This window comes from Castor canadensis, chromosome 7 (assembly GCF_047511655.1).
Source record: "Castor canadensis chromosome 7, mCasCan1.hap1v2, whole genome shotgun sequence".
Taxonomy (NCBI): domain Eukaryota; kingdom Metazoa; phylum Chordata; class Mammalia; order Rodentia; family Castoridae; genus Castor; species Castor canadensis.
The window spans coordinates 13,973,367-14,000,644 of NC_133392.1; the positions used below are offsets into that span (position 1 = coordinate 13,973,367).

Sequence of the window (27,278 nt, forward strand, 5' to 3'; positions counted from 1 at the left end):
GGAGAAATGATTTTGATTTCTGTACTTTATGGAGAAAAAAGGTACTCCTCAATAGTCATGGAAGAACAAGAATAACAAATACTGTTACAGATCCCTCCCCTCCTGCTCACTCATATAACCTCTATCTAGTAGTGCACACTTTTTTTCAAATTTCTAATTTTGAATAAGAATAATCAAGATCATAGCTGGTTCTGGAGTGTAGCTCAGTAGTAGAATGCATGCCTAGCATTCTACAAAGGTTATGGGTTCCATCCCCCAGCCCTGTAAAATGAACAACAGTGACAAAGCCACCAATATCTAAAATGCCTCACAATTTTCTTAAGTGGTTTTATATATAAGCTGAGCAAAAGAATGGTAATAGAGGCTGCAGGTCCCTCATAAAAGGACTCCAGCAGCTGGTGACTCAAGGGTGAATCAATGTTAACTGATACCCTGTGCACCAGAGATAAGGTATCAAATGAGATGATCAGATGTATTGCCCAGGGAACCAAAGTAATTTTCTTGACCATGTCTAACAAATCTCATATCTTTTTATGTTCATGGCAACCCAAAATGTGAGGCTTCCTTACCATAGCCTATGATCAATTAAACCAGAATTCTCACTTTTCACAAAACTAAAAAATGGGCATCTCCAAACTCCTGTTCTTCTACCAGCTTCCCCTCAACCTCAATCTTTGAATAAGAGAATATAAAAACTACCACTTGTTACATTTCCAGCACTTCTGTAAATTATGCACACAATACTTTCACATATCCTTTATTCTTAAGACTCATAATGAGGCAGGCTAGAAAATAGGGAAATATTGGGACTCTTAAATATATATGACTTAACTTACTGTGTTTCAAGTTGAACATTTTGCTGTCTGACACGTCTATAGGAGACCAACCTTAACATAGATGATACATAGAAAGTTTGATAGGAAATATTTTAGAGCACCTCACTGTACCAAATGCTTTGAGAAATTTCTCATCTACCAGTAGAAGATAGAGGCTACCACTATCTGACCTTTGCAGATGAAGAAACTAGATTTCTCAGCTGAAGAAACTTGCCTAAGTATTCAAGCCTAGTAGGTGTTAGAGCCAAAACTCAAGATCAGGTAAACACTACTTCAAACTGCCTTATCAAAAAGAGAGGGGAGGATGAAATAATAGAAAATTCAAGGGAAAAATACCAGAGGGAAGACAAAAATCAGGGGTAATGGGTATTAAAAGTATGTTGGGGACTAGTGACATGGCTCAAGCAGTAGGCCTCATGCCCAGAGGCCCTGAGTTTGAATCTCACACACACACTCACACTCACACACACTCACACGCACACACACAAGTGTGTAGCTTAAGAGCACCAATCAGTAAAGAACTGTACTGTAGTCCATGAAAGAAGAGGGGAAACAAAAGAGAAAGAAAGGTCAATGTTTTGAGCTTCTGCTTTGGGCCAGGAAAGTACTATGTTATTATGTGAACTACCTCTTGAATTCCCACAGTAATACCCTTGGAGTGACTTTTGGTTAAAAGTGAGTAAACACGGGTTCAAAAAGGTTAAGTGAGTCAAACAATTTGAAACCTTGGTCTGTAAAATTGCAGAGCTCATGCTTTTATATTTTATCTAGTATACAGTTTAAGAAACGGAACTTTTTTTATTTCAATTTTATAATGAAAAATTTCAGGACTGGTGAAGTAGCTCAAGTGGTAGAATGCCTGCCTAGCAGGCATGAGGCCCTGAATTTAAACCCCAGTATCACCAATAAAAAAAGCCATTTCAAACATTGTTCAAATGTAAAAAGAATAGTAAGATGAACTCTCATGTACATGTTTACCTCACTTTAATAGTCATCAACTCCTAACCAGTCTTGTTTTAACTCATACCTCCCTCTGCCAATCCCATAGACTGGCAAATCTTACATATTTTATCCATAAATACTAAGAATGTATATTTAGAAAATAAGGATTTTTATTTTTATTAGAGCCAAAATAAATTTTAATGACAGTGCTAAATTCATTAAATATCCTGTTAGTGTTCAAATTTTCTTGATCCTGTAGGCTTTTCTAAACATAGACTTTTGGTTTGTTTTATATAACAGTGATCATATTCACATAAACAACATATCCTGATTTTCCATATACCATTTTAACTGAAACATTTTCCTATGTTTTATTTAACTTTGTAAGTTATTTTAAAGACTTGAATGCATTCTTTTGTTCCTTAAACATTTTACTGTCTTGTTTATATTAGAAAAAAAGTTTGTCTTTATGAAAATTGTAAGCTAAACTAATAGCATGCTACATTTTCAAATACTTTAATTTTTTTAAAAATGGATGGAATTGGAGAACATCATTCTGAGTGAGGTTAGCCTGGCTCAAAAGACCAAAAATCGTATGTTCTCCCTCATATGTGGACATTAGATCAAGGGCAAACACAACAAGGGGATTGGACTATGAGCACATGATAAAAGCGAGAGCACACAAGGGAGGGGTGAGGATAGGTAAGACACCTAAAAAACTAGCTAGCATTTGTTGCCCTTAACGCAGAGAAACTAAAGCAGATACCTTAAAGCAACTGAGGCCAATAGGAAAAGGGGACCAGGAACTAGAGAAAAGGTTAGATCAAAAAGAATTAACCTAGAAGGTAACACCCACACACAGGAAATCAATGTGAGTCAATGCCCTGTATAGCTATCCTTATCTCAACCAGCAAAACCCCTTGTTCCTTCCTATTATTGCTTATACTCTCTCTACAACAAAATTAGAGATAAGGGCAAAATAGTTTCTGCTGGGTATTGAGGGGGGGAGCGGGAGGGGGTGGAGTGGGTGGTAAGGGAGGGGGTGGGGGCAGGGGGGAGAAATGAACCAAGCCTTGTATGCACATATGAATAATAAAAGAAAAATGGAAAAAAAAAAAAAAAAAAAAAAAGTTTAAAGATTTTTGTATCACGGAGAAGAGGGGGCAGAGAATATCAGCCCCAAGTGAGCCTGATATGAAAATATTTTTTGTATGTATATACTTGCTATAGTGATTTCAACCCCTGTAAGAGCTATTTGGGTTAGTTCTAATTTTCTCCTTTTTTCCTTCTTGATTTATGCCCCCCCCCTTTCTTCTTTCCTTATCCCAGAGTCAGATACCTGTACCTTAAGAGTAGATTAATGGTAGAGTACGTATTATTTTGAACAGCAGCCTAATTTATGTTTTGTAAATGCTATTAGGAATACGACTAACATAGCTTCTACCAAAAGTGTGTGGAAAATTGTTAGTCTGGTATGTTCAAATCTAACTTTATTCCTAAAGAAACACTGGGTCAGATGTCAGGACACCTGTGTTTTTAGACTTGGGCATGTTTCTAATTTCTGATTTTTCTGCTCAGTAAAATGAAGGTATTTAAATTATTGGCTATCTGTGGAATAGCAAGAAGTCAGTGTTTTTTAAGCTTTAACGTTCTATGGAGTAAATAATTTTGAAGTGTTTTTTTTTCAAATGTCCATAATAATCTTCAAATTGAATTTGTCCTTTAAAAATTTTTTTAATAAGGTGACAAATTATATAACTTACCAAATGGTGTTAAGATGGAAAAGTATATTAAATATTAGAAATGCCAGATTCAACAATTCTCTAAAAATAGAATCTATAGGAAATTCATTTGATAGAAAGGGAAAAAAAATGAATTACCATGGATAGAGTTCTATGGTCAATGACCAGTTGATTGAGTTCCTTATTACATTTATAATAAACAAAAAAAAGAGAGAAATGCATCTATGATCATTTAAAATTAAAAAATAGACCATAGTTGTTTTAATAGAGCAGACCAATAAAACCTTCATGGAATTTCTTCTAGAAACTTCTGAATAGTTTCAGAAAATTCAAGTATTGTAGTATTATTCAAAGTTACATCATTTTATCATTAAATAGCTTCTTTATTTCAACAGATATATATTAATGTCAATTTATGTGCCAGACATTTTGCTTAATACCAGGAATTTAAGCTAAACAATAATAATTAGTTGAGTATTTGCTGGCATGGTACTAAGTGGTTTTCATTGTCTCATGAAGTCCTTATAATAGCACTATGAGGTGTAATTATTATCCTCCTTTTGCATTTGAGAAAATGGAAGCTTAAAGACAGTTTGTGGAGGGGATGAATTCAAGTATGATATATTTGATATGTTGTAAGAACTTTTGTAAATGCCACAGTATACCCCGACCAAGCACAACAATGACAATAATAATAAAGACAGTTTGCTCAGTCATATTGCTAGGAAGTTGCACAGCAGGATTCTAAAACCAAGTTGTCTGGCTCCACAAACTGCTCTTAACCACAGTTCTATACTCCTAATTGTATGTTTCTTTTTCTCATGCCAACTCAGTTTAGTTGTGAGATGAGAGAAATAAGGGAAGAGCTAGAAAGAGGCAGACATTTAAACAGGATGACTAGTAGCAGCATGAAAGGATATATGAAGTGCTTTTAGAATATAGGTGAGGAAGCAATGACCAGATGGAGAGGAAGGGGACAGGTTACAGAGAGGAAGTGACTTGATGCTGACAGGGAGCTTAGACATGGAGCTACGAATGGGATTAGAGTGGTTGGCAGGTGCAGTTTATCAGAAGAAATAGTACATAGTACTAACTTTGGTAACTGTATAGGAGCTTTTAATGTAATATCAATTGAAGTGCTTTAAGTGATATTAAACTTCTTTTTTTTGTTTGGCTATATTAAACTTCCGAAATTTAGGTTTGTAACTTACCAGTGCAGAAAGTTAAGCATTTGTAATCACTTGTCCTTTGGTTTCTTTTTTGGCTTATGCTTAGTTTTATATTAATGTGCAATAGTTTGCATAATAATGTGCATAATGAAAGTTATAACTGAGGTTTTATAAATCATATTTTAAATGCAGGAGAGGAAACTCATTATTTATACTGCCTCTGAAGCATATTAAATGAAGAAACATTTTTGAAAACATTCACTCCCTGACTTATGTAGCTTAATTTGGTTTAGGAGAATTTAGTTCCAAATGTGAGAGAACCAAATGTGTAAGATTGAAAGGCAAGAACTACACTGCATGCGTGTGGCTGCTTGGTCTCCTGTGTTCCTTAGGCAAAATGTAGTGTTGTGCATCCCTGACCCAGCCTGAAAGAAGACTGGTCTCTGCAGACCTCTCCATTTCCAAGTAAGCCTCCTTGTTGACAGGATGAGATGACACTTGAACTAACTGTTAAAGAAAAGGTTAGTTTTAGAGGTGGGGAGATGGGATGAAAATATATTCTTAAGTGGAATAAATCACAAAGGAAAAGAATCAGGACCTTGTAAGGTATCTATAGGACTAAATAAGAAAGCCAGTTGATAAGACTCAGCATAGGAAAGGAAAAAAGAGGACTGTGCCCCTTCTATATGCCAGGAACTCTTCTCAATGCTTTTACACTCATAAGTTCTCAATTCTTTCCTAATAGTTTTTTGATGCAACTTTTTATTTAAAAAAATAGATAGCGGCTTTGGTTTAATTTCACTTTGTAAGAAAAGGAAACATAATTTAAGAGTCACAACCTTCTAAGTAATCGATAAAACCTGAACGATGGCAGTATGAATGTAAAATGTATAATGAAGTCAGTATGCAGAAGAAGTCCCTGCACTCCCATGCACATTGCAGCATTGCTCACAGTAGACAAGGCCTCAGCTAGTGAATGGAGGAAGAAAATGGTGGTGTATATACATGGTGAATACTACTGGTAGGCCTTAAAAAAGGAAACTCCTGTCATTTGTGACAGTATGGATTAACCTGCATGATATTATGTTAAATGAAATAAGCTAGGCATAAAAAGTCAAATACATTATATCATTTATCATATGTGGAATCTAAAGAGGTTGAACTCAGAAGTAGGGAGTTAGAATAGTGGTTACCAGAGTTTGTGGTAGGTGGGAGATGTCTGTCAAAGGGTACAAAATTTCAGTTAGGACTTGGGGCCCAGCTCAAGTGGTTTAGCGCTTACCTAGCTAGTGCCAGGTCCTGGGTTCAAAGCTTAGTTACTGTAGTTAATGACACTGTACTGTGTTCTTGGAAGTTGCTAAGAACGTAGATTTATTTTAAATGTTCTCACCATAGTTTTAAGAAGTATATGAAATAGTACATGTGTTAGCTTAACTTAGCCATTCTGCAGCATACACTTATTTCATAACATGTTGCACATGATAAATATATACAATGTTTTTGGTCAATTAAAAAATTAAAACAAAACAAATACTTTCACCTGCATGCTGATAGAGTTGAATGCGGGAACAATACAGGTAAAGCTCTTACACCAATGCCAGGCATTACTGCAGGTATACAATGAAGTAGGGGCCAGGCTTAGTTGCAGTGGTAATAATAACTGCTGATAACTAGTTGTGTGGACAAGTCACTTCATTTCTTAGGACCTTTGTTTCCCTGTACAAAATGAGGAAGTTGAACTAGTAATGTCTAAGATTTAGGAGATACCCTTCATCTCTGCTATTCATTGATTAATTGGTAAAATTCATATTATTACTGAGCCTCATGTAAAAATGCTGCTTTTAAAGAAAAAAATTTTTTTCTTAAATAAAGCCATCAAATAGTTTACATGTGCCATGAAGTGAAGTCTCAGCATATGGGTGTGGAAACAAGAACATGTGGTCCTTTATAAATATGGGGCAGACTTTTGAGTGTGATGGGTCCCTCAAAGGTGATATAGAAATTTTAAGAATTCTTTCTGTTTGGCAGATAACATTTATGTGATACCTTGCAGTTTAAAAGGCGCTGATATATGAATTAATCTCACCTCATCCTCTTATAGATAACAGGAAGAATACTCTACCTTTTGAACTAGAAATTGAAGTAGAGGGAGATGAAAATCCTTGCTGAAATCACATGCTTTGAAAATGAAGTTGAGACCACAGTCTGCTTTTGTGTTCTATTTCCTAATGCCTTGCTTCCTTGACAGATCCTTATCTGGTCTTCCCCTTGCTCTGCATTGAATGGGCTATGTCCTTTGTGGGTTTTTTTTTTTTTTTTTACTAGCTCTAATTGTTAAAGTTTTCCTTTCAGTGAACAGGAAGCCCTAGCAGATTTATCACTTGGACAAAGACAGATGAGCCTGACTGGAGTCGAGTAGATTTAGAGCTCAGCATATTTTTATATTGAGTTTGCAGCAAACCCCTTTTCTGTAAAGATCACAGTGTTTACAAACAGTTGTACTGCTGCCATGTGATGGAGATGTCACCAGCTGGCATTCAGGGTGCTTTATAGAACAATCTTGAAAAGACATCTGAGTGAAAAATATTTTAGATGTTGCAAAATATTCTCTCAAATCCATATATGAAAAGAAGGTTTGGCTTCTCCTATAGATGTAAAATTTAAATACATATTTAAAATATTTACTAATGTAGTGCACATTTTGAAATCAAGCATGTTTGTTTTCTTTTAAACTTTAATGGAAATATAACTCACTACCTGAAAAGTGTTTAATTGTAAAAGTCCAATCCAATGAATGTTGATAGAGTGAGCGGGCCCATGAGATGAGCATTCAGAACAAGCAACAGGGTTTACTCACCCAAGACACACCTCATGTGCCACCCAGTCACTGCCCTTCCCTGCTCTGCCTAAAAGTAACCACTCTCCTGGCCTTGAACATTTTGAGGGATTTTTTTGCCCATTTTGAACTTTATATAAATCCAGTCATACTGTGTACACTCATTTTTTGTCCAGCTTCTTTTACTCAACAGTTTGTGAGATTAGTCCATGTTGTGTAAGATAGTTTGTACATTGTATTTGCCGTGGAGTATTCCACTGTGAGAATGTGCCTCACACTTCCCAGTTTCACTGCTGATGGCAGTGGATAGCATAGGACACTCTTACACATGTCTTTGATGAACATTTGTGCCCATTTCTGTTGGATATGCATCCCTTCAGGTTTAGTAGTGACTGCACACATTCTCAAAGTAGTTGTAATAGTCTAGTCCAGCATTTTCACACCCTCTCCAACACTTAGTATTTCTCTTTTCATTTTAACTAATGCACATAATTTAAAAATCAAATAGAACAGAAAGATTTGTAATAAGAATTACCAGCTTCCTGACCTAAGCAGGAAGCACCTATCTGTAACTATTTCTCTTTTTAGCAGCTGTTAAGAAGCATTATTAAGAACACAGATGCTTAAGCTCTAGAATCTTGGCTCTTCTACTTACTAGCTGTGTGTCCTTGAGCACATTACTTAGCTTCTCTGCTTTGGTTCCCTCATCTGCAAAATGAGGGCTAATTATAGTACCTGTCCCATGGAATTATCGGAATTAACTAAATTAATAAAAATGATGTCTTTTAAAAGCTTAAAAGGTGACCATAATTTGTTTTTTAACAGAGCTGTGTCATTTGTGATTTTGTTTATTATTTAATCAAATAATTCAAGTTAAACATTTACATAAGTATTCTTAGGAATGTGAATGTGTTCACTGGCCTGCTGAACAAACTACTTTATCCTATTGTTTAGTATTCTCATTTTACATGTAACACATTTTTCTGATTTTAGTATATTCTTGTGCAAAGACACTCTCAACAGATCCCTTTAGGCATTAATAAGCCCAAATTAGACTTTATCCCATATCATTTTCAATTCTCATGCCTGTGAGAAATATTCTGTTGACTTAATTTTGTCCTGGACAAGGAAGTGTGATCCTTACAGCAGCCAAATAACTTGGATTATTAAATTCAAAATTACTAGTATATGTAGTGCTACTTATAATTTTTTTAGAATACCATTTTATTTAAAAAGAAATTTTGGTGGTACTGAGGTTTGAATTTGTTAGACAAGTGTTGTACCACTTGAGTCACAGTCTAGCCTTTTTTTGCTTTACTTATTTTTGCTGGGGCCAATCTTAGACCATGATCTGCCTACCCTTTCCTCTCAAGTAGCTGGGATTATAGATGTGGACCACCATACCCACTTGTTTGTTGAGATGCCCAGATTGGCCTCCAATTGCAATCCTCCTAATGTCCACTTTCCAAGTAGCTGGGATTACAGCCAAGCACCCCACATCCAGCTTAGAGTAACAGATTTTTGTGTGTTCATCAAGAGCCATAAGACTTCTGTGTGAAAAGCACTCAACTATAGCATTGTATTAATATGACAAATACAGTTCCTAGTTTTCCTCCAATAATTTTGTATCTGTCTGCCTGAATCAAATGACTTTAAATACAAATTAGTGTAGCAGTCAGGAAGAACTGAAGGGGCTTCTGCTTTCTGTACTAGTTCAGAAACAGGAGAAAGCATGGATACTGTCTGTGTACATACTGGTGCTTTCTTAAAAAGGTTTTCCTTTAATCTGCTTTACTGGAAAACCATAAAACAGAATTTCCCCACCCCATCAGAACCTTCGAGACTAGATGGTAGGAGGCTACTCATATACCCCAAGTGTTTAGTTCATTGTTAGTATCGGGCTTTTATAAATCAGCTCATCATATCCTCGGGTCTTGGGGTGCAAGGCACCTTGTCAGCTGCTTGAGAAGCACAGAGAATCACGAGACTGGGCATAAGTGCACAGCAGTTTAAACACCTGAGATAAAGAGGAGAAAATTAGCGTGAGTGTGCCATTCTCTAGGATCTGAGGACCAGAATGGAAAGAAGCATGAGTCGGGCAGTACCAGAGGCCTGAAGGCCAGACTGTGCTTGGTATGGTGTCTTCTGGGTACACGAGCTGACTTCCTAGGTTAAGGGGTTCGTTTGTTTTTGAGGTGTTAAGGATTTAACTCGGCCTACAGCTTGAGTGCTCTAACACTTGGCCATACCCCAGCCCCTTTTGCCTTTAATTCATTTTTCAGAAAAGGTCTCCTTCTTTTGCCTTGATCAATCTCAGACTGCCATCCTCCTACCTACCTGTGCTTCCCAATTATACTCCACCATGCCTAACTTCTTTTTGATACACAGTCTCACTAACTTTTGCCTGAACTAGCCTCAAACTGTGATCCTCCTAAGCTATGCCACCTTTGTAGCTGGGATTACAGGTGTGACCACCATGTCAAGCATGTTTGTTGAGATGGAGGTCTCGTTAACTTTTTGCCTAAACTGGTCTTGAACCATGATCCTCCTATTTGTACTTCCCAAGTAGCTGGGATTACAGGCATTCACCATGCCTGGCTGAAAGGGATAGATATATGATTGGAAAGATTAATTGTGGTGTACTTTGAATGTGAAACTAAGATTTTCTGTCATTGCAGGGTGGGGGTTGCTGATTGGGGGTCTTCTTATGTTGTCTAGGCTGGTTTCAAGATCCTGGGTTCAGGCAATCCTCCTGCCACAGCCTCAGGAGTAGTTGGGAATATAGACATGTGCCACTATACCTACCTGATTATCTTTGTGTGTGTGTGTGTGTGTGTGTGTGTATCATCATTGGAAAGCCATTAAAACTTTTTGAGCAGGCTGGCAGGGTGGCTCAAGGGGTAAGAGCACCTGCCTAGCAAGCCTGACACCCAGAGTTCAAACCCAAGTGCCACCAAAAAAAAAACAAAACAACTTTTGAACAGGCACATGCCGTGGCTAGTGACCATGTGTAGGATGAATTGAAAACTACAGGGTCTCATGTCCACTTTTCCCTCATTTTACTTGTCCCACTTTTCCCTCATTTTACTTGTCCTTTACTATTTTATGAAGGAGTATGAGTTCTGTTTCAAATTAAAGTTTTTTAAAGCCTACAATTATAACTCAGCACCAGTGCCTCCATTAAAACAAGAGTATTAACAATGAACATAAAAGTGCCCAAATAATTACTAGGTAACTGAGGTGTTACATATTTGGGCTTCTATGAAGTCAAACTTGCTTGAGTTCTGGCTTGGCCCCTCGTTATGTAAGGTTGAGCAAAATCTTAACCTTCCTAAGCCTCAATCCATCTGCAGAGGGAGATCACAGCGGTCTGTGGGGTGAGCACTAACAAGACAGCGCACGTGACACAGTTATCCATCACGTGGCAAGTCACAAAGATCCAAGGAACACCTTGCTGCTGTCAGCTGTTGGCACTGTTACTATTACTAGTATTTACTAATTGCTGGCATAGAACTGTGTGTTCTGAATTTTGATCTTCTACTATAGGAACATACTTCCAGTCTGGTCCAAAGACTTCAAGACCTACTGGCTGCCTCTAGATTATCCTGTTCCTTGTGCTCAGTGTCCTGGCCTGACAGTGAGGGCATACCACAAAGCCAGGCTTCCAGGGTGCTGTCGGGAGGCACCATTTGCTGCCAGTTGTGAGGAAGTGTGGCAAGCTCTGGTCTTGTAGAGCACATGCAGTATTGTTTTGTGTTGGTTTTTAAGCCAGTATATATTGTTATTATGCTTTGTTATTCAGAAGTTTAGCCTGATCTTTGCTTTTTTCAGGTTTAAGCCGTTTTTTCCATACCAAATCTTGCAAGGATTTGAAGAAGATGAAGAGCATATCCACATACAGCAATGGGCACTTACTGAAGGCCGGCTTAAAGTTACCTTGTTAGAGTGTAGCAGGTATGTTGTTTTGTCATGACTGTATCATGGGAAAGAAAGTGCACTGGAAATGTATTGAAGGAATATTTGTGTTTATTTCTCTTTCCTATTAATTTATGTTGTAAAATTTATAAATTCTTTAAATGTAAATTTAATAAAAGCAGACCTTTACAGCTTACAAAAAATATTAACTACATTTTTAAAAGTACTTTGATGGAGGGCATTTATTCTGTAATAATTCCCAAGTTTTAATTTATTTACTTATATTTTTTAAATTTTTTGATAATAATGGAACTTGAACTCAGGTAGGCACTCTATTGCCTGAGCCAGGTCTTCAGCCTTCTGGAACTTTTTAGGAGCATACTACTCTGTTGCATAGTTTTAGTCTACTTTGCCTGTTAGAGAGTTGGTCCTAGTACAAAAGTTTTGAGATTTGTGGTCATTGGCAAGATGCAGGAAGATGGCAGAACCAGATTTGGGAAATCAGCTTACCTAGCCTCAGTATTTTACCACCTGACCTCACATCTGGCTTGCAGTACTTGCTACACTAACTTTTCTCACTTTTCTCCTAACACTTTCACTCCCAATAGAACAGCCAGAATGGCCTTTAAATGCAGACCTAATTGTCACTCTCCTATTTAAAGCTTTCAGAGCTTCCTCCAAGTCCCTGTGCTCCTGCTGCTTTCTCACTGAATTCTGCCCATCCCGTATCTCGTACTGCTTAAGCTACATAGGCCTTCCAAAGGGACAGGGATTACAAAACTTTTTCTCTAAACTGTAGGTAGTAAATATTTCGGGCTCTGTGATTCACCTGGTCTCTCTTGCAGAACCCCGACTCTGCCATGTAGTTTGAAAGCAGTCACAGACAGTATGTAAATGAATGGGCATGACTGTGTCAGGAGAACTCTATGAGTTTCATGATTTTTGTGTGTTATGAAAATAATCTTTTGATTATTTCTCAATCATTTAAAAATGTGAAAACCATTAGTATTAGCAGCCCAAGGACTAGTTCATAGTCCTATGTTTAGATGTAAGCTCCTTATGTTGACTCTGCTATTTTCCTGGTTCTCTCTCTGCTTCTTGAAACCAACCTTCCCTGGTACAGCGCAAGGCTATCTCCTTAAAACCTCTGCTGGCCTTTTCAAGTAAAAGTATGTGCCCGTGGGGTTGCACATCCTCAGCACTTGGTTGCACTACTAACTTGGTACTTACCACTTTTTTTTGCTTCTAACCCATAATACAAATCAGTACTTGTACCGAAGCTCTATTTTGCACACATTTGTGTCCTTGCTAATAGGTTAAATTTGAATATACTAATAATATGTTAAAGCATTTTTTTAGTCCTGAGGTGACTCAGGATTATGCATCATTCTGTCAGAAAGTCTGTTGACAAGGAATTCTTTCTTTTATCGAAAAAAAGGTGGGGGGTGGACCCTGGTGGCTCATGCCTATAATCCTTGCTACTCCGGAAGCAGGAGGATCATGGTTTGAGGCCAGTCTCGCAAAAAGCGAGATCCTATCTCAGAAATACTCAACACAAATAAGGGCCGGTGGAGTGGTTCAACTAGTAGAGCACCTGCTTTACAAGCTTGAGGGGCCCTGAGTTCAAACCCCAGTTACCCTACCTAAAAAGGGAGGACTAAATATGCTGTATATTTTGTAAAGGGAGCCATAGTTTATAAAAAAAAAAATAGGTATAAAGGTATTATGCCTGGTATTTAGAAAAATATTAGTCCTTTTGCCTTAGTGTTGATGGTGGGGTTATTGTTCTCTTGCCATATCTGCAGTACTGCATTAGACATTGATATGTATAGTCAGACACTATTTAGGTCATGTTGAATTGAGATAAACGATACAAGAAAAGCACTGGAAATTATGGGGTACTTTTAGCCTGCTTTATTTTAATGAGGAATGGTATACTGAATCTTGAAAAGAATACATGAGAAACTAGCAAAATTCTTATGGAGGAAAGAAGGAAAGAACTGGATAAATAATGATGATGGTCAAGGTGACAGCCAAACTTTTTACTATAAATGTCGGTATAGTGTTTGATTTTTGTGACTGTGTTACCTGGTCAAAAGCCAAGGACTAATAGACAGCCAATACTTTTACCTAAATGGCAGCTTAATCTTGGGAATAGGTACATTGGCTAAAGAATTTTCTAGTTTCTAGGCACTGTCTTTATAAACTCTATGAAGAAAAGTTACTCAGTCTTGTGGTGCAGTGTTATTTATTGTTCACATAGCTTAAGGATTACTTAAAAGTGTTTACAAGGGAGATAGGTTACTATTCTTAACTCATCCTAGGTTTTTATCTTCATATTCTTGTTACAAGCTCACCTTATTCCTCAGTGTAACAATACAACTCTAGGTTCAAATAGATTCTAAATTTGTAGGATTGTTTAGTTGTTACTGTTTTGAATGTAAATTCATCCTTTGTGGCTTATTGTCATCCCCGAGGGAGAGACACTAGAGAAAAGGGAAGAGCAAGTGATAGTAACCCCCTTTTTAGAGAAAAGTCCAAAAATGCTTATAATTTCACATTTTGGAAACAACTTAAAGGCTTATGCCCTCTTGATATTTTTTTCTACCATAACTACTTAGTGATTTGCAAAAAAAAAAAAAAGTAACAATTAGAATGGTTAAAAAGTTTGAAAGAACATAAACCAAATAAAATTAAGATGTTTCTATAGGCTTTTTTGTGTGTGTGTGTGTGTGATGCTGGGGTTTGAACTCAGGTCCTCAGGCTTGCTAGGCAAGCCCCTACCTCTGTAGACCATTTCTGTGTAGATAAGTTGTTCTGAATGAGCATGTCTGCTTAGTGGCTTTTAGGGTGTTGTTTGTTTTGCTGGCTTCGAAAAATATATTTTTTAAAAGTTCTTTTTAATGTTAAATATAATAAAAATACAGAAAACCACAGCAGCTGACATTCTGTACTACCAGGAGTCCTTCCTTACCCCCATTTATCTACTGTCATTACATACTCAGATTCCAGTTTTTCTTAATGGATATAATTTTTTAATGACCTTAATGATTTTAGTCCTTAAATTGTTCCAAATTTGGCAATTAGGAGCCTCCCTCAAGCTGACTTTTATGTGTTTATGACATGACCCCACCTTTTGTTGATTTATTTGCTTTTTTAGGACTTCATTACCTGCTGCTATAACAAGCTGTTACGTGTTTATCTTAGAATCAGTTATTTTTCTAAAAGGTCCGTGGTTCCTTTTCATAGAGCATGGTCTTAGAAACCAAGATCTGGGTATTGGTGTGTTTGTTGCTGATTCATATATTTATAGACTCCTTCAGCAGACCTTTAGGAAATACATTTAGGTGTATGTATATGCATATGTGTGTGTAACATATATACACATACATAATTTAGAAATCATGAGTAGTTTACCTGTTATGTCCAATTCCAATCCATCCTAATGGGGTTCTTCCCCCATTTTGTATCTCATGGCTCCCAAAAGCATCAGCACTTTTATTCATTTGCTCAGCCCTATAAATACATCTCACATAGTTTCAGATTTGCTTTGTCTATACAAGTACAAAAGCATACTATAACATATTAAGGATTCATTTTCAGTTCTGTTGACCCCACCCTACTACTTTGTCCATAAATTCACTCTGCTGATTGTCTACTCTGTCTTCTGTTACTTAACTCCCTCAAAGCTTCAGCTTTCTGCTGCTCAAAATGCACTAGTGTTTCCCTGCAGCCTTAGCCCTCAGCTACGCTTGGCTTGGATGGTTTGGACAGTGCCCTTAGACCAGAAAGCCAGAAGCTAGCAATTTGTACTCCTTCCAGATGCAATTTTTTTAAATTAAATATTAATCTTAATACAGGGTCCTGTTTGATTTTAGAAAGTTTTGTTATCTGTGTGTTTTTAAAATCATTTTATTCCAGTTCTTATAATTGCTGTCTGTGAGCGTTTGTGACTATTTCACTGCTATTACGTAAAGTACTGGTCATCTGGGTTTGCTGTAGATGTTGGTGTGTTTTGCTTTTGTTTTCTTGTTGATTTTGTGATTTTATAGATGGATTTAGGGAGACTCAACTGTGCTGCCAACCCAGGCATCCTTCTAGAACCAGAAATAGTTTTACAAAAGAAAGTCTTCAGCTGGCAAAGTGGCTCAAGTGGTAGAGTGCCTGCCTAGCAACTATGAGACCCTGAGTTCAAACCCCACTGCCACAACAAAAAAAAGTAAACAAAAGGAAGTCTTTACTTATGTGATTAAGTAATTCTTATTCTTCTCCTCCTCCCCTCCTCCTCCTCCGTCTTCCTTCCTTTTTGCTTCTTTCTTTCTTCTACTTCTTTTCTTTTTTGGGAAATCTTCAATATAGTCCAGGCTGGCCTCAAACTCGAGATTCTCCTGCTCAGCTTCCTGACTGCTGGGATTACAGCAGGTGAACCACCACATCAGGACACATTTTATTTTAATATATCACCTGTCTTGTTGTACATATTAGATGAAGCAGTTTCAAGATGAAAGTATGGCAGAAGGGAAAAACAGGGAATTAATCCTTTAGCTTAATTCATGTCCATATTTTATAGTAAAATATTTAATTCTTCTGCATGGAAGGCTGCTAATTATGTAGGATTTTGAAGTTCATTGATAAGAGGAGCTGATTTAGGTGTTATGGCCACAAAATATTTCTAGTTTGCATTTGTTTGTGACTCCTCCAAGACTTTCAGATAGGACAAATAATGCTTTGTGTGCTTTACATTTGCATTGTTAAGAATATTAAATATTTGTGATATTTTAACATTAATGATTTTATTTGGAATTCATTTTGTCTTAAGTTATCTTTTAATATAGTCTGCCATCAAATGTCCATATCAGAAAAAGATCATGTTTACACTTATTGAAATATATAATCTTGTCAGAGTATTATATTGGTTCATAGTAACAGTAAACCAAGAATTTGTTGCTATATCTTTTTTAACATGTCTTTGAAACTTACTATGACCCTATCACAGAAAATGATTTTGTTGCACACACTGTTTGTTTTTTAAGCAGTTTTATTGAAAAAACTCAGGTATACATCTGATTAGCTTTTATTTGCAATTCATAAATCATCCATTTTATAAAACAGCATGATGGTCCCCACTGAGCAGTAGCATAACAGTGGGCTTCATAAAGTGGGAACAAAGAAACAGAACAACAAAAAGCTACTTGGTTCATTTCAGGTTACTGTTTTGTGAAGGTTAAAACAAAGGGGACTTCCTATTACACTGGTTTACAGAGACTGAAATCTGCTGTTTTCATGAAAAACCTGGGGTCTGTTTTTAGATCTATATGCTTCCTTAAAGTTTCAGTTTGATTATGTGATATTTAACACGAGTGACTCCATTTTGGCTTATTCTGTTTTGCTGGGTCTTAGTGTAGTAGCTCAGTTTAAAACAGTGGTCTCCCATTTTTCCATTAATACTACTCTGCTTTCTGTCTCTATAACTTTGCCCATTCCAAACATGTCATATGCATGCAGTCTATAATATGTATTCCTATGTGACTGGCTTCCACTTAGTGTGTTTTCAGGGCTCATCCATATTGTAGCATGCTGCAGTACTTCTTTTCATTTTGTTGCAGATAATATTCCATTGTATGATTATGCCATGTTTGAATTGTTAGCCTTCTTGGACTATTTGAACAATGCATTCTTGTGTGAATTTTTTGTGTGAATATGTGCTTTCATTTCTTTTGGTTACATACCTAGGAATAGAGTTGCTAGGTCATGTGCTCACTCTATGTTGACTTCCTAAGCAGTTGCCAAACTATTTTCCAAAGTGATTACCATTTTACATTCCAATGAACAATTTATGGAGATGACAGTTTCTCCATATCCTCACCAATACTCTCAGGTCATGTTTGTTAGAGACAGTCTAGCAGGTTTGAAGGGGTTTCCGTTGGTAGTGATGCCCAGCATCTTTCTGTGTACTTGCTAGTCATTTGCATATCTTTGAGAAGAACATCCTTTGCCTGTTTTTAAATTGGGTTATTTTACTTTCTGTTGTTGAGTTGTAATTGTTCTTATTTTTTTCTGGGTACTAATCCTTTATCAAATACATGATTTGCAAACATTTTCTCCCAGTTTCTGAATTGTCATTTCATTTACATAGTGGTGCCCTTTGAAATACAAAACTTATTAAATGCAAACTCTAATTTATCAGTTTTTCCTTTTGGTGCTTGTGCTTCTTGCATCATATCTAATAAACCACTGCCTAGCCCAAGGTCAAAAAGACTTTAGTTCATATTTACTTCTAAGAATTTTATAGTTTTAGCTTTTACATTATGTCTGTGGCCATTTCAAGTTAATCTTTGTTATACTTCGTATTACTATTTTTCTAAAAAACGTTTTTTTAAAGCACTATGAAAAATATGGAATACCTTATGGTTTCAGAAAGAATTCTGCTTTCTTGTTCCTGACTCGTGAGTATTAACACGTGTCAGGAGTTTGAGACAGTAGTAACTGGTACCTGGCCTTCTCTGCCTGTTAGTGAAGACCCTGAGGTAGTTTACTCTGTGAACAGACGGTGGCAGCAGAGATCCAGTGAATGAAAATTCTAGTTATTCCAGACTTCATATTATAAAGTTATGAATCCTCTTACTGTATTTATTCTGCCTTCCTTTTGGTAATAAGGTTGTTAGGCATTACCTTTAAAGTTCCCCTGAAGATTCTTTAAGCGTTATTTAAATTTAGGGATTTTTTTTTTCATTAGTTTATGAGGTCAGTTTGTGATGTGGAAATGTGGTTTGCTTGAGCTCTCCAAACTTAGGACAGTTTTCTCAAGTTTTTCTGATGTATGTTATCCACTTTTCTTTCATTATCTTACTCTTGCCCATGATGTTCCTGTAGAATAAAATAATAGTTAACAGTTAAAATGTTGACTGATATTAAAGCTGTTCTCAAGCTCACTCCTGAAACAAATTAACACACTGCAATCTGATTCTGAGGATAAATAATTCAGAAGTTGTACACATGATAATCTTTCTTTTCTTCAGTAATAAGAACTTTTATATAATCTCAGAATTGTACTTCAGATGTCCTTTTTATACTGAATATTAAACAATACAATTAAGTGATATCATTATTCCTTGGAAATGGTTTTCAAGATAATAATAAAAATAATATTTATTGATCACTTACTATTTGTTAGGCAGCATGCTAAATACCTTGTGTATATTTTCTTCTTTTACTCTCAAGACAGTTTTTAGAGGTAAGTTGTTTTTGCCTTACATTTTGCAGAGAAGGAAATGGGTTTAAAGAAGTTAAGTAGTTTGACTGGGGTTGAATTAGGGAAGAGAAAAAGCAAAGGAGAATATGAATTCATAAGTACTTACACTCCTGTATGTTAAATTTTACAGAGATGACATACATATTATATGTATCACTCTGCAACTTTTTTTTTGATTCAACAGTTTTGACAATTTCTAGCATTGTTTATTGCATAGAGATATTGATGAACTTCTTTTCCCCATGAATAGATAATATTCTGTTATTCAGACAAATTGAAGTATTTGCTTTGAAAACACAGCATGTCCTGAAATCTCTTCTGATTTTAGTCTTCTCTTTTCCACTAGAGGGTGTAACAAATGTTCGGTTTAATTTTTTTTCTATTACTGAAGTTATAATAATAATGAAATAGTGTATCACTTCTTGCTATAATCATCAGAAAGAAAATTGAATTTTATACAACTGGCATAATGTTCTCTCTGCTTTTTTGTACCATAGGTTACTCATTTTTGGATCCTATGACAGAGAAGCAAATGTTCATTGCACACTTGAGTTGAGCAGTGGTGTTTGGGAAGAAAAGCAACGGAGTTCCATTAAGACGGTAAAATGGGTTTGCATAGTTCTATATCTGTATAAAGTCTTATTCTACATGATGCTTTTATTAGTATTTCTGTATTTCCACATTATTATCGGTCACAAGCAAATAGTTAGGACCTTCTTAATTTGTCTTGCTAACAATGAAATATCAGCAATATAATAAACCATATGAAACTAGGTGTTCAGACTGCATAAGAACAAAGTCTTACGTAGTTTTCCTTTCAGAACTTTAAAATTGTTTCAGTAAGGGATTAGGAGGAATAAACCTTAGAAGTCATGCCGAATTCATAGCATTCAGTCAGTCAGCAGTATTTTGTGAGCACTTCCTTTGTGCTATGCACTATCTCACGTGCTGGGGAAATAGTTCAAGACAAGAAGAGATGCTGTTCCTGTGGCACTGCAGGCACCTGTGAGGTGTGGTGTGGCATGGATGATGGAGGAAGTTGAACTGCCTATAGTGCAGAGAGAATGAATAAGCCAAGAAGGAGAACAAAGTTACTTCCAAAAATGAACAAGTACTCTGAAGAAAACACTGTTATGACAAAGAGGCTCTTTAGATCTGGGGATCATAGGGACAGGCGTCTACAGAGATGACACCAGAGCAGGCTTTCCAAGGAAAATATAGGGTGCCCAGTTAAATTAAATCTCAGGTAAGCAGTGATTTTTTAGTATAACCATCACCTCAGTATTTCAGAGTGAAGGTCAAAATGCTGCTAAATCTTTAGTAGGCAATCATAAGGCCCTTTTATGAATGTTCCTTTGACTTTTACATTGTTTCTTATTTTTTCATGCCATAACTGTTGTGAACATCTTTACATAAAAATTAGGTGGTGTGAAATTCTTTTGGAAGAAACAAAGTAGTTTTGATTAGTGGGGAAGTTAGGAGAAATGAAATTAAAGTGGCTCACTCATAGAGTTTGAATTTATGAAAGTAGTAGGACCTGTTAAAAATTTTAGAGGTTTAAGCAAAGTTTCCTTTTTCTTTATTAGCTGTTCCAGCCTCAACTTTCTTTTAAGTTATATATCAAGCAACTTGACACAAATTGAATAAAATAACCAGCTTTATGGTTTGTGCTGAAATACATGGCTACATGAAAAAATATCATTTTGTCTGGATAAATTTTTGGCTTTTTTTTGAGTTGGTTGTAACTTGCCATTACTGTTGACATTTTCAATTTCTCTTTATTATATTTGCAAGGATATGAGATTAGACAGCTTTAATATTTCATAGCAAAGGTTAGTAAGACTTTAATCTTGAATCATTATCTTAGCTCCTAGCATATGTCACAGAAAGAATTCTGGGTTACTAAGTACATCTGGTGTTGAAAATGTCAACAATATCTACAAGCATTACTTTACAAATATCTGAGTTTAATAATGATAAGGAAGAGATTAACTTTTCCAAGACAACATAAAACATCAGAGAATAGGATTCGACACTGGAATATATTGCAGATTTGGGTAGAAAGTAGTGCATCATTCAAAGCATGCTAAATCATTTGATGAGTTTAGGAGGCTCTCTTTATATAAATACAGTATTCACAGTTAAAACCACTTTTTTAAACGTTGAAATTTGTTAGGTGAATTTAACCACCAATTGCAATGAATATGAAGTATAAAGGAAATTCAGTTCTTTCCATATTTCAATGTTGAAAGCATTACAGTACACTAACCAAGGAACCTGGCTTCCTTCTCCATCATCCTTAGCATGGGGTTTGTGCTTATGGTTATAAGATGGTTAATGCAGCCCTCACTATCCATCTTTGAGGGAAAAGGATGAGTTTGAAGGCAGACCAAAGGCACATGTCAGCCCAGTTTTGTCCTTACCTGCTTTTCTCAGAGGTTTCCCAGGGATTTCCACTTAAAAGCCTCATTGTCCAGAACTGGGTCAAATGGCCTCCTCTAGCAGAAGGAATATGGAAAGTCATTTTCTTAACTTTTCTAGAAGTGGAAGGCAAGGAAGAGTGGAGTTGCAAATGGCTTTTAGATGGCTAGTGCACAAGAAAGCAACCCAAATCTATTTGATGACTTTCTTTTTAAAGGAGTTTTTCATAAATTAGAATATAAGGGAAAAATGGGAAAAGTGATTTAACAAATAGCCTATGTAAAGCCTACTTTTAACATACCTTATGAAACATCCAAGGAAAGTTTAAAGAAACTCATACACTCTTGTCACTGCCCTGCTTAGCTCATTTGCAGAATAAGAGTTCATAGGATAAATGAAGAACCTGTTTGTTCTATAACAGTAACAAATAAGAAAATAAAAAAATTATTTGCATGAAATGCAAATAAATTAGATATTAGACTTGTCAAAAACTAGAAGATCAGCTTGCAAGAGATGGTTCAGTTGATACTAAAAATACCTATACTTACAACAAAGAGAGATGGTACATTTTTTGATATATTTCATTCTCCTGCAATATTCAAGTTTGGTGATGAGAATTTACTGCTCATTCACCAAGTAACAAAGTTAAGGAGTTTTAGGTTTTAAAAAGTTTTAGGCCAGAATATTTTGATAGTAAGCTATGAAAACAACTGTGTATCAACAGAATTAATAGTGTTTATCAAATAAAATTTATAATTAATTAATCCGGCATATAATAAATCATATACACAGTAGTCCTCCCCTTATCTGAGATTTCCCTTGCCACAGTTTTAGTTACTTGCAGTCAAGAAGAAGGGCAAACAAAGTATAATGAGATATTTTGAAAGCAAGAGAGATAGATTATAATCACATAACTTTTGTAATCATATCACACTAGTTCTATTTTATTAGTTATTGTTGGTAATCTCTTACTGTGCCTTATTTATGAATTAGATGTTATCATTAATAGGTATGTATAAGAAAAACATAGTTATATATCTATTTATATATATGTATGTATTAGGGGACTATCTGCAATTTCAAGCATTCCCTAGGGATCTGTGGAATGTATCCCCTGTAGATAAGGAGAGATTACTATCATCATTGTTATGTGTGCTTCAAAGCAGACAGGTTACATAATGTCACATTGTTTCCAAGAGAGGCATCCTAAGTCTTAACCCTTCCAGTTTTGGAGTTTCATTGGCCACCCACTGACTTTACCCCTAGCCAGACATAAAATAGGTTACTAGTAAATGTTCTTTTTTCCTCTCTCTCACTATTTTGACTGTTCTCCCTGTGCCTTGCCTTCTGCTGTGTATGCAGCCTGGCACTTGATTCTTCAAACTTCAAACTGATTGTTCTAATCTCTGTCTGTCTTAGAATGCTTGAGGCCACTTGGGAAGAAGAGGAAGGTACCATGAAAATGAACTATGGAACCTGAGAATCTGGTAGTTGTGGGATGAAAGAAAAGGATTTGGGAGCAAGTGCAAGCACCTAGCTATACTTTCATTCTGAATAAAAATAGGATGTAAGAACTTCTGATTTTTAAAAACAAGCTTTTATATATAGTTTCTTTTTGTGGTGCTAGTGATTGAACCTGGGGCCTCACACATTCTAAGCATGTGTGCAGCCACTGAGCCACATCCCCAAATCCACATTTTCTGATGCTGACCATATCCCTCTCCTTACAACCTATTACAGTCTGCATTCAGACACTTGATAGCAATTGCCTTTCATAAGAGACCAAGTCTCCTTCTACAGTTGGACAGAAGGTTAGAAATCCAAACAACATTGGCATAAAGTTGTCACTACAAACAGTAAGGATGAATGTGAATTTCCTCCTGTTTTGAAATGGAGAAGGAACTACCAAGGAAGCTTCTGAGTCTTTACTATAGAGTAGATAAGTAGAGAGCGATTAGAACAGTTGTTCTGCATGAATTGAAAAATAAAGTATCTCATGTCCTGTGTAGCCCAGTGTGCAGGGTGAAGGCAGGAGGTCATGTCATGAGATTGCAGTTCCAGAGTTAGATTACTCAGCACTGTGAAGCTGGAAGAATTCACCTTACAGACTCTGAACTTTTGTCTTTCAGCTTGACTTGAGTGGACCTTTCCTTCTCTCTGCTGCTACTTCCTTACTGAAGTCTTGTTTTTCTGAAGAATCTGGTTCTGAGAAGAATTGATCACCAGGCTTTCTTTAACTGCCTGTAGGCACATCATTATAAAGAGCTGTTTTAGGAGATGATGCTTACTCTAAGAACCAAAATCTAACATAATCTGGTACTTTAGAGTCTAAGAAACACTTTGTTAGTTTGTGGTACTGGGGTTTGAACTCAGGGTCTTGTGTTTGCTAAGCAGGCACTCTACCATTGAGCCATGCCCCTGGTCCCTTCTTGCTTTAGGTTATTTTTCAAATAAGTTCTCATGTTTTTGCCCAGCCTGGACCATAGTCATCCTGTTTATGCCTCCTGTGCAGCTGGGATGACAGGCACATACCACCACACCCACCTAATTGGTTAAGATGGAATTTTGATAACTTTTTGCCTGGGTTGGCCTCTAACTGGAGTCCTCCCGATATTCACCACCCAAGTAGCTGGGATTACAGGTGTAAGCCACTGAGCCTCACCTATGAAATACTTTTTCCCATGCACAAACAGTTAAAGTTTTCTGACTATAAGATCTGTACTTGTTCTAGCTGGGTGTGGTGGTACATCCCAGTAATCCCAGCTACTCTACTAGAGGTAGCGCTTGGGAGGATTATGGTTTGAAGACAGCCAGGGAAAATGTTAATAAGATCCCATCTCAACTAACAAGTTAGGTGTGGTGGAGTGTCCCTATCATCCCAGCTACTGGGATGCACAGGTAGGAGGATCACAATCCAAGTCCAACCCTCAATAGCAAGACCTATCCAAAAAAAATAACCAAAGGAAACAGGCTGGAGGCATGGGTCAAGTGATAAAGTACCTGCTAACAAGTTTGAGACCCTGAGTTTAAGAAGTACTGCCAAAAAAAAAAAAAAAATCTATACTTGTTTTACTAAATTCCACTATCTCTAACAAAAACTGCTCTATGAAATGGTATTCTTACAATTAAGTGACAGGTTAGGATTGGTGATCCTAAGTAATGGGATCATTTTGCAGTGATCCAGCATGGGGAGATGAGATTTGAAAGCGAGAGCCTTCAAAAGATTAGCCATGTATACTTGCTCAATACTGAGTGTGACTGAGAGGCGATCTGGCTCATTGAGCCAGCTGTGCTCCTTTACTACCATGAAAGTTGAACACAACAAACACTTGGTAGAGAAAAGGGTAATCAGGAGAAAAAAACAATATTTACAAAAGTCATTCCTGTCTAATACAAAGCTAAATGAACATACAGAACAAATAGAAGCTGTTCATGCATTTCACTTTGCAGAAAGCTTTTGATGAAGAGCCTTATCAAAGAGTCTCAAAACATCTAATTACTAGGAGACTATTCTGTCACAAATAGATTTGACTTAAAGATGTGGGAAATGTAAACTCCAAAAGTAATTCAATCAATAAATGGGCAAATGAACTGAAAAAGCACTTTTCAAGTGAAGAAGTACAGATGGTCAATAAATGCATGAAAAAATGTTCAGCATACTTAACTATCAGGGAAATGCAAAGCAGAACTACACTGAGATTCTACCTCACCACAGTCGGAATGGCTTTCATCAATAAAACAACAACAAATGCTGATGAGGCTGGAGTGGGTGGAGGAACTCTTATTCATTGCTATTGGGAATGTAAATTAGTCCAGCCACTATGGAAATTGGTATGGAGATTCATCAAAAAACTAAAAATAGAGCCAGGTGCTAGTGCTTATAATCACGCTTGGGAGGCTGAACTTGGGAAGATCACAATTCAAGACGAGCCTGGGTAAATAGTTCATGAGACTCCATCTCCAAAATAACCAGAACAAAGCAGAAAGGTGGTGTGGCTCAGGTGGTAAGGAGTCTGCTTTGCAAGTGTGAAGCCCTGAGTTCAAACCCTGTCCCATCAAAAAAATTAAAAATAGAATTCACATATGATTGAGCCATACCACTTCTGTGTATATATCCAAAAGAATCAAGGTCATCTCACTATAGAGATACCTCTATATGCATGTTTATATTGGCACTATTCACAATAGTTAAATTATTAAATCAGCCTAGGTGCCCATCAATTGGTGAATGGATAAGAAAATGGAAAATGTGGATAAAGAAATGGAAATGTGGATAAAGAAACACAATGGAGTGTTATTCAATCACGAAGAAGAATGAAATCAAATTATTTGTTGGAAAATGGATGGAACTGGAGATCATCATGTTAAGTGAAATAAGACAGTCCCACAAAGACAAATCTGGCATGGTTTCTCTCATTTGTGGAAGCTAGGAGGAAACAAAACCAAACAACCAGGCAAAGGAGAGGATTACTAGGGAGGTGGAAGGGGAAGGAAAAGAAGAGATGAGAAAATAAGAAAACAATAGAGGAGATGAATATGATCAAAGTATATTATGGCCACCACGCCTTTCCCTCCATGCACAGGACAGACCCACAATGCTTCCAGCCCCTGGCCTCTGCTAATACTACTTTTCCTTCCTCTATTGGTCCACTCTAGGTTGGTAATGACTTCTTACTCTTGCTAATATCTGAGTTCTCTCCTTGTCTCCTGTTTGGTACTCTCTTGTCCTTTCACCAAGTAGCCATTCTGTTTTATAGTCCCATGCTTTCAAATACACAAGTGTTTTCTCCTTCCTTATCAGAGCCTGACTGATATACTAGTCATCATTTCCTCTGAGAAACCCTTCCTAAGCAGCACAAAACTCCTTGGTAAATTTTGTCACGGTAGAATTTTATATTTCTACGTCAATAGTATTTGATTAGTGTTATCTCCAAAAATATCTTCTTTTAGAGTAGGTTCCATGATTTTTTTTGCTCTGGGCATGTTTCTAGGAAGATAGCCTGGCTATCTGGACATCAGAGTCCAGGTATCCTTAAGACTTTTTTCCCAGACCTTCAGGGTTTCAGCTTTACTATTAGTCATACATTGATTTCCTTTCTCAGTTCAAGGCTATTTCTAATCTGTTTTAACCAAATAAAAATCTTTAATACTCAATATTACTTTTGTGACAAGCTTATTTTTTTTAACAGTGAGAATTTCAGTTTACAAGTATAGTACGTAATGGTATAAGTATTCTATTTCTGGAATTATTAAAAACATCAAAAGAACTTCTGATGCTATATGTGTAGTTCAGTGTAGCCTAAATAAAATGACTTGGTATGATCTAAAATTGAACTGGCCTCACTTCCCTTTTAGTTTTGGAGAATTTTAGAAGTCTTGCTGAGTGATATTCAGTGACTCTACAATGTTCAGATCTGTACACATACTATCAAATGTTCACACAAAGAATTTAAAAGGGCTCCCTAAAGCTCTTTTTCAGGTAAAAACATCTGAGGCAGACAAACTTATAAATACATTAGTCTAAATGCCTCAGAGTTGGCATTTTGGTGTGTTTGTTTAAAGCTAGATGCCTTGCAGGTAGTATTTTGGTGTGCCTTTAACCATTTGCCATTTACAGTCTTAATCTTATCAAAAGGAAGAGAAAGATTTAAACAAATAAAAGCGTTTTAGAAAATGTCAGTTTTTATGAAAACTCTGGTTTAGTTCAATTTGATAATATTTGGGAATGCAGTAGGGACTCAATGAAATTTTAACCATGTATAATGTTTTATAATTTGGCTTCTTAAATAAACTAAATGCCTTTGAGCTTTAATAGTGAGTCCTATGCAACATTTCCACTCCTAAAGTTCATCTTAGTTAAAAATAAGGGATGCAAGTTTTCTTTCTGTCTTAGTTTTTCACACAGTTTGGTATGATAATAAAATACTAGGGAAAGAGTAGGAACTTAAAATAAAACACATAGTCCCCAAATCAAATCAGTGTAAGGCACTATAGGTATGAGAAGGAAGAAACTGAATATAAGATGTAAAGTCACTTTATGATCCTTCCCTTCAAGGGAAATAAGCTCAAAATTACTGTGTACATCAAATACTACTATTAGCACATGAATGCATGAGATAGTTTCAGAATAAAGTAGTATGGACTTGCCACAAAAGGAAAATAATA

The 27,278-nt window shown here is 36.4% G+C and overlaps 1 protein-coding gene across 1 annotated transcript in view; it reads left to right on the forward strand.

Moving 5' to 3' along the window:
• Positions 1-27,278, forward strand: part of Pdzd8 (PDZ domain containing 8) — a 64,999-nt gene that overhangs the window by 14,034 nt on the left and 23,687 nt on the right. Inside the window, exons 2-3 of the mRNA XM_020185947.2 lie at positions 11,357-11,479; positions 19,190-19,292. Coding sequence (XP_020041536.2) covers positions 11,357-11,479; positions 19,190-19,292 — 226 coding nt within the window. The remainder of the gene's footprint in view (positions 1-11,356; positions 11,480-19,189; positions 19,293-27,278) is intronic.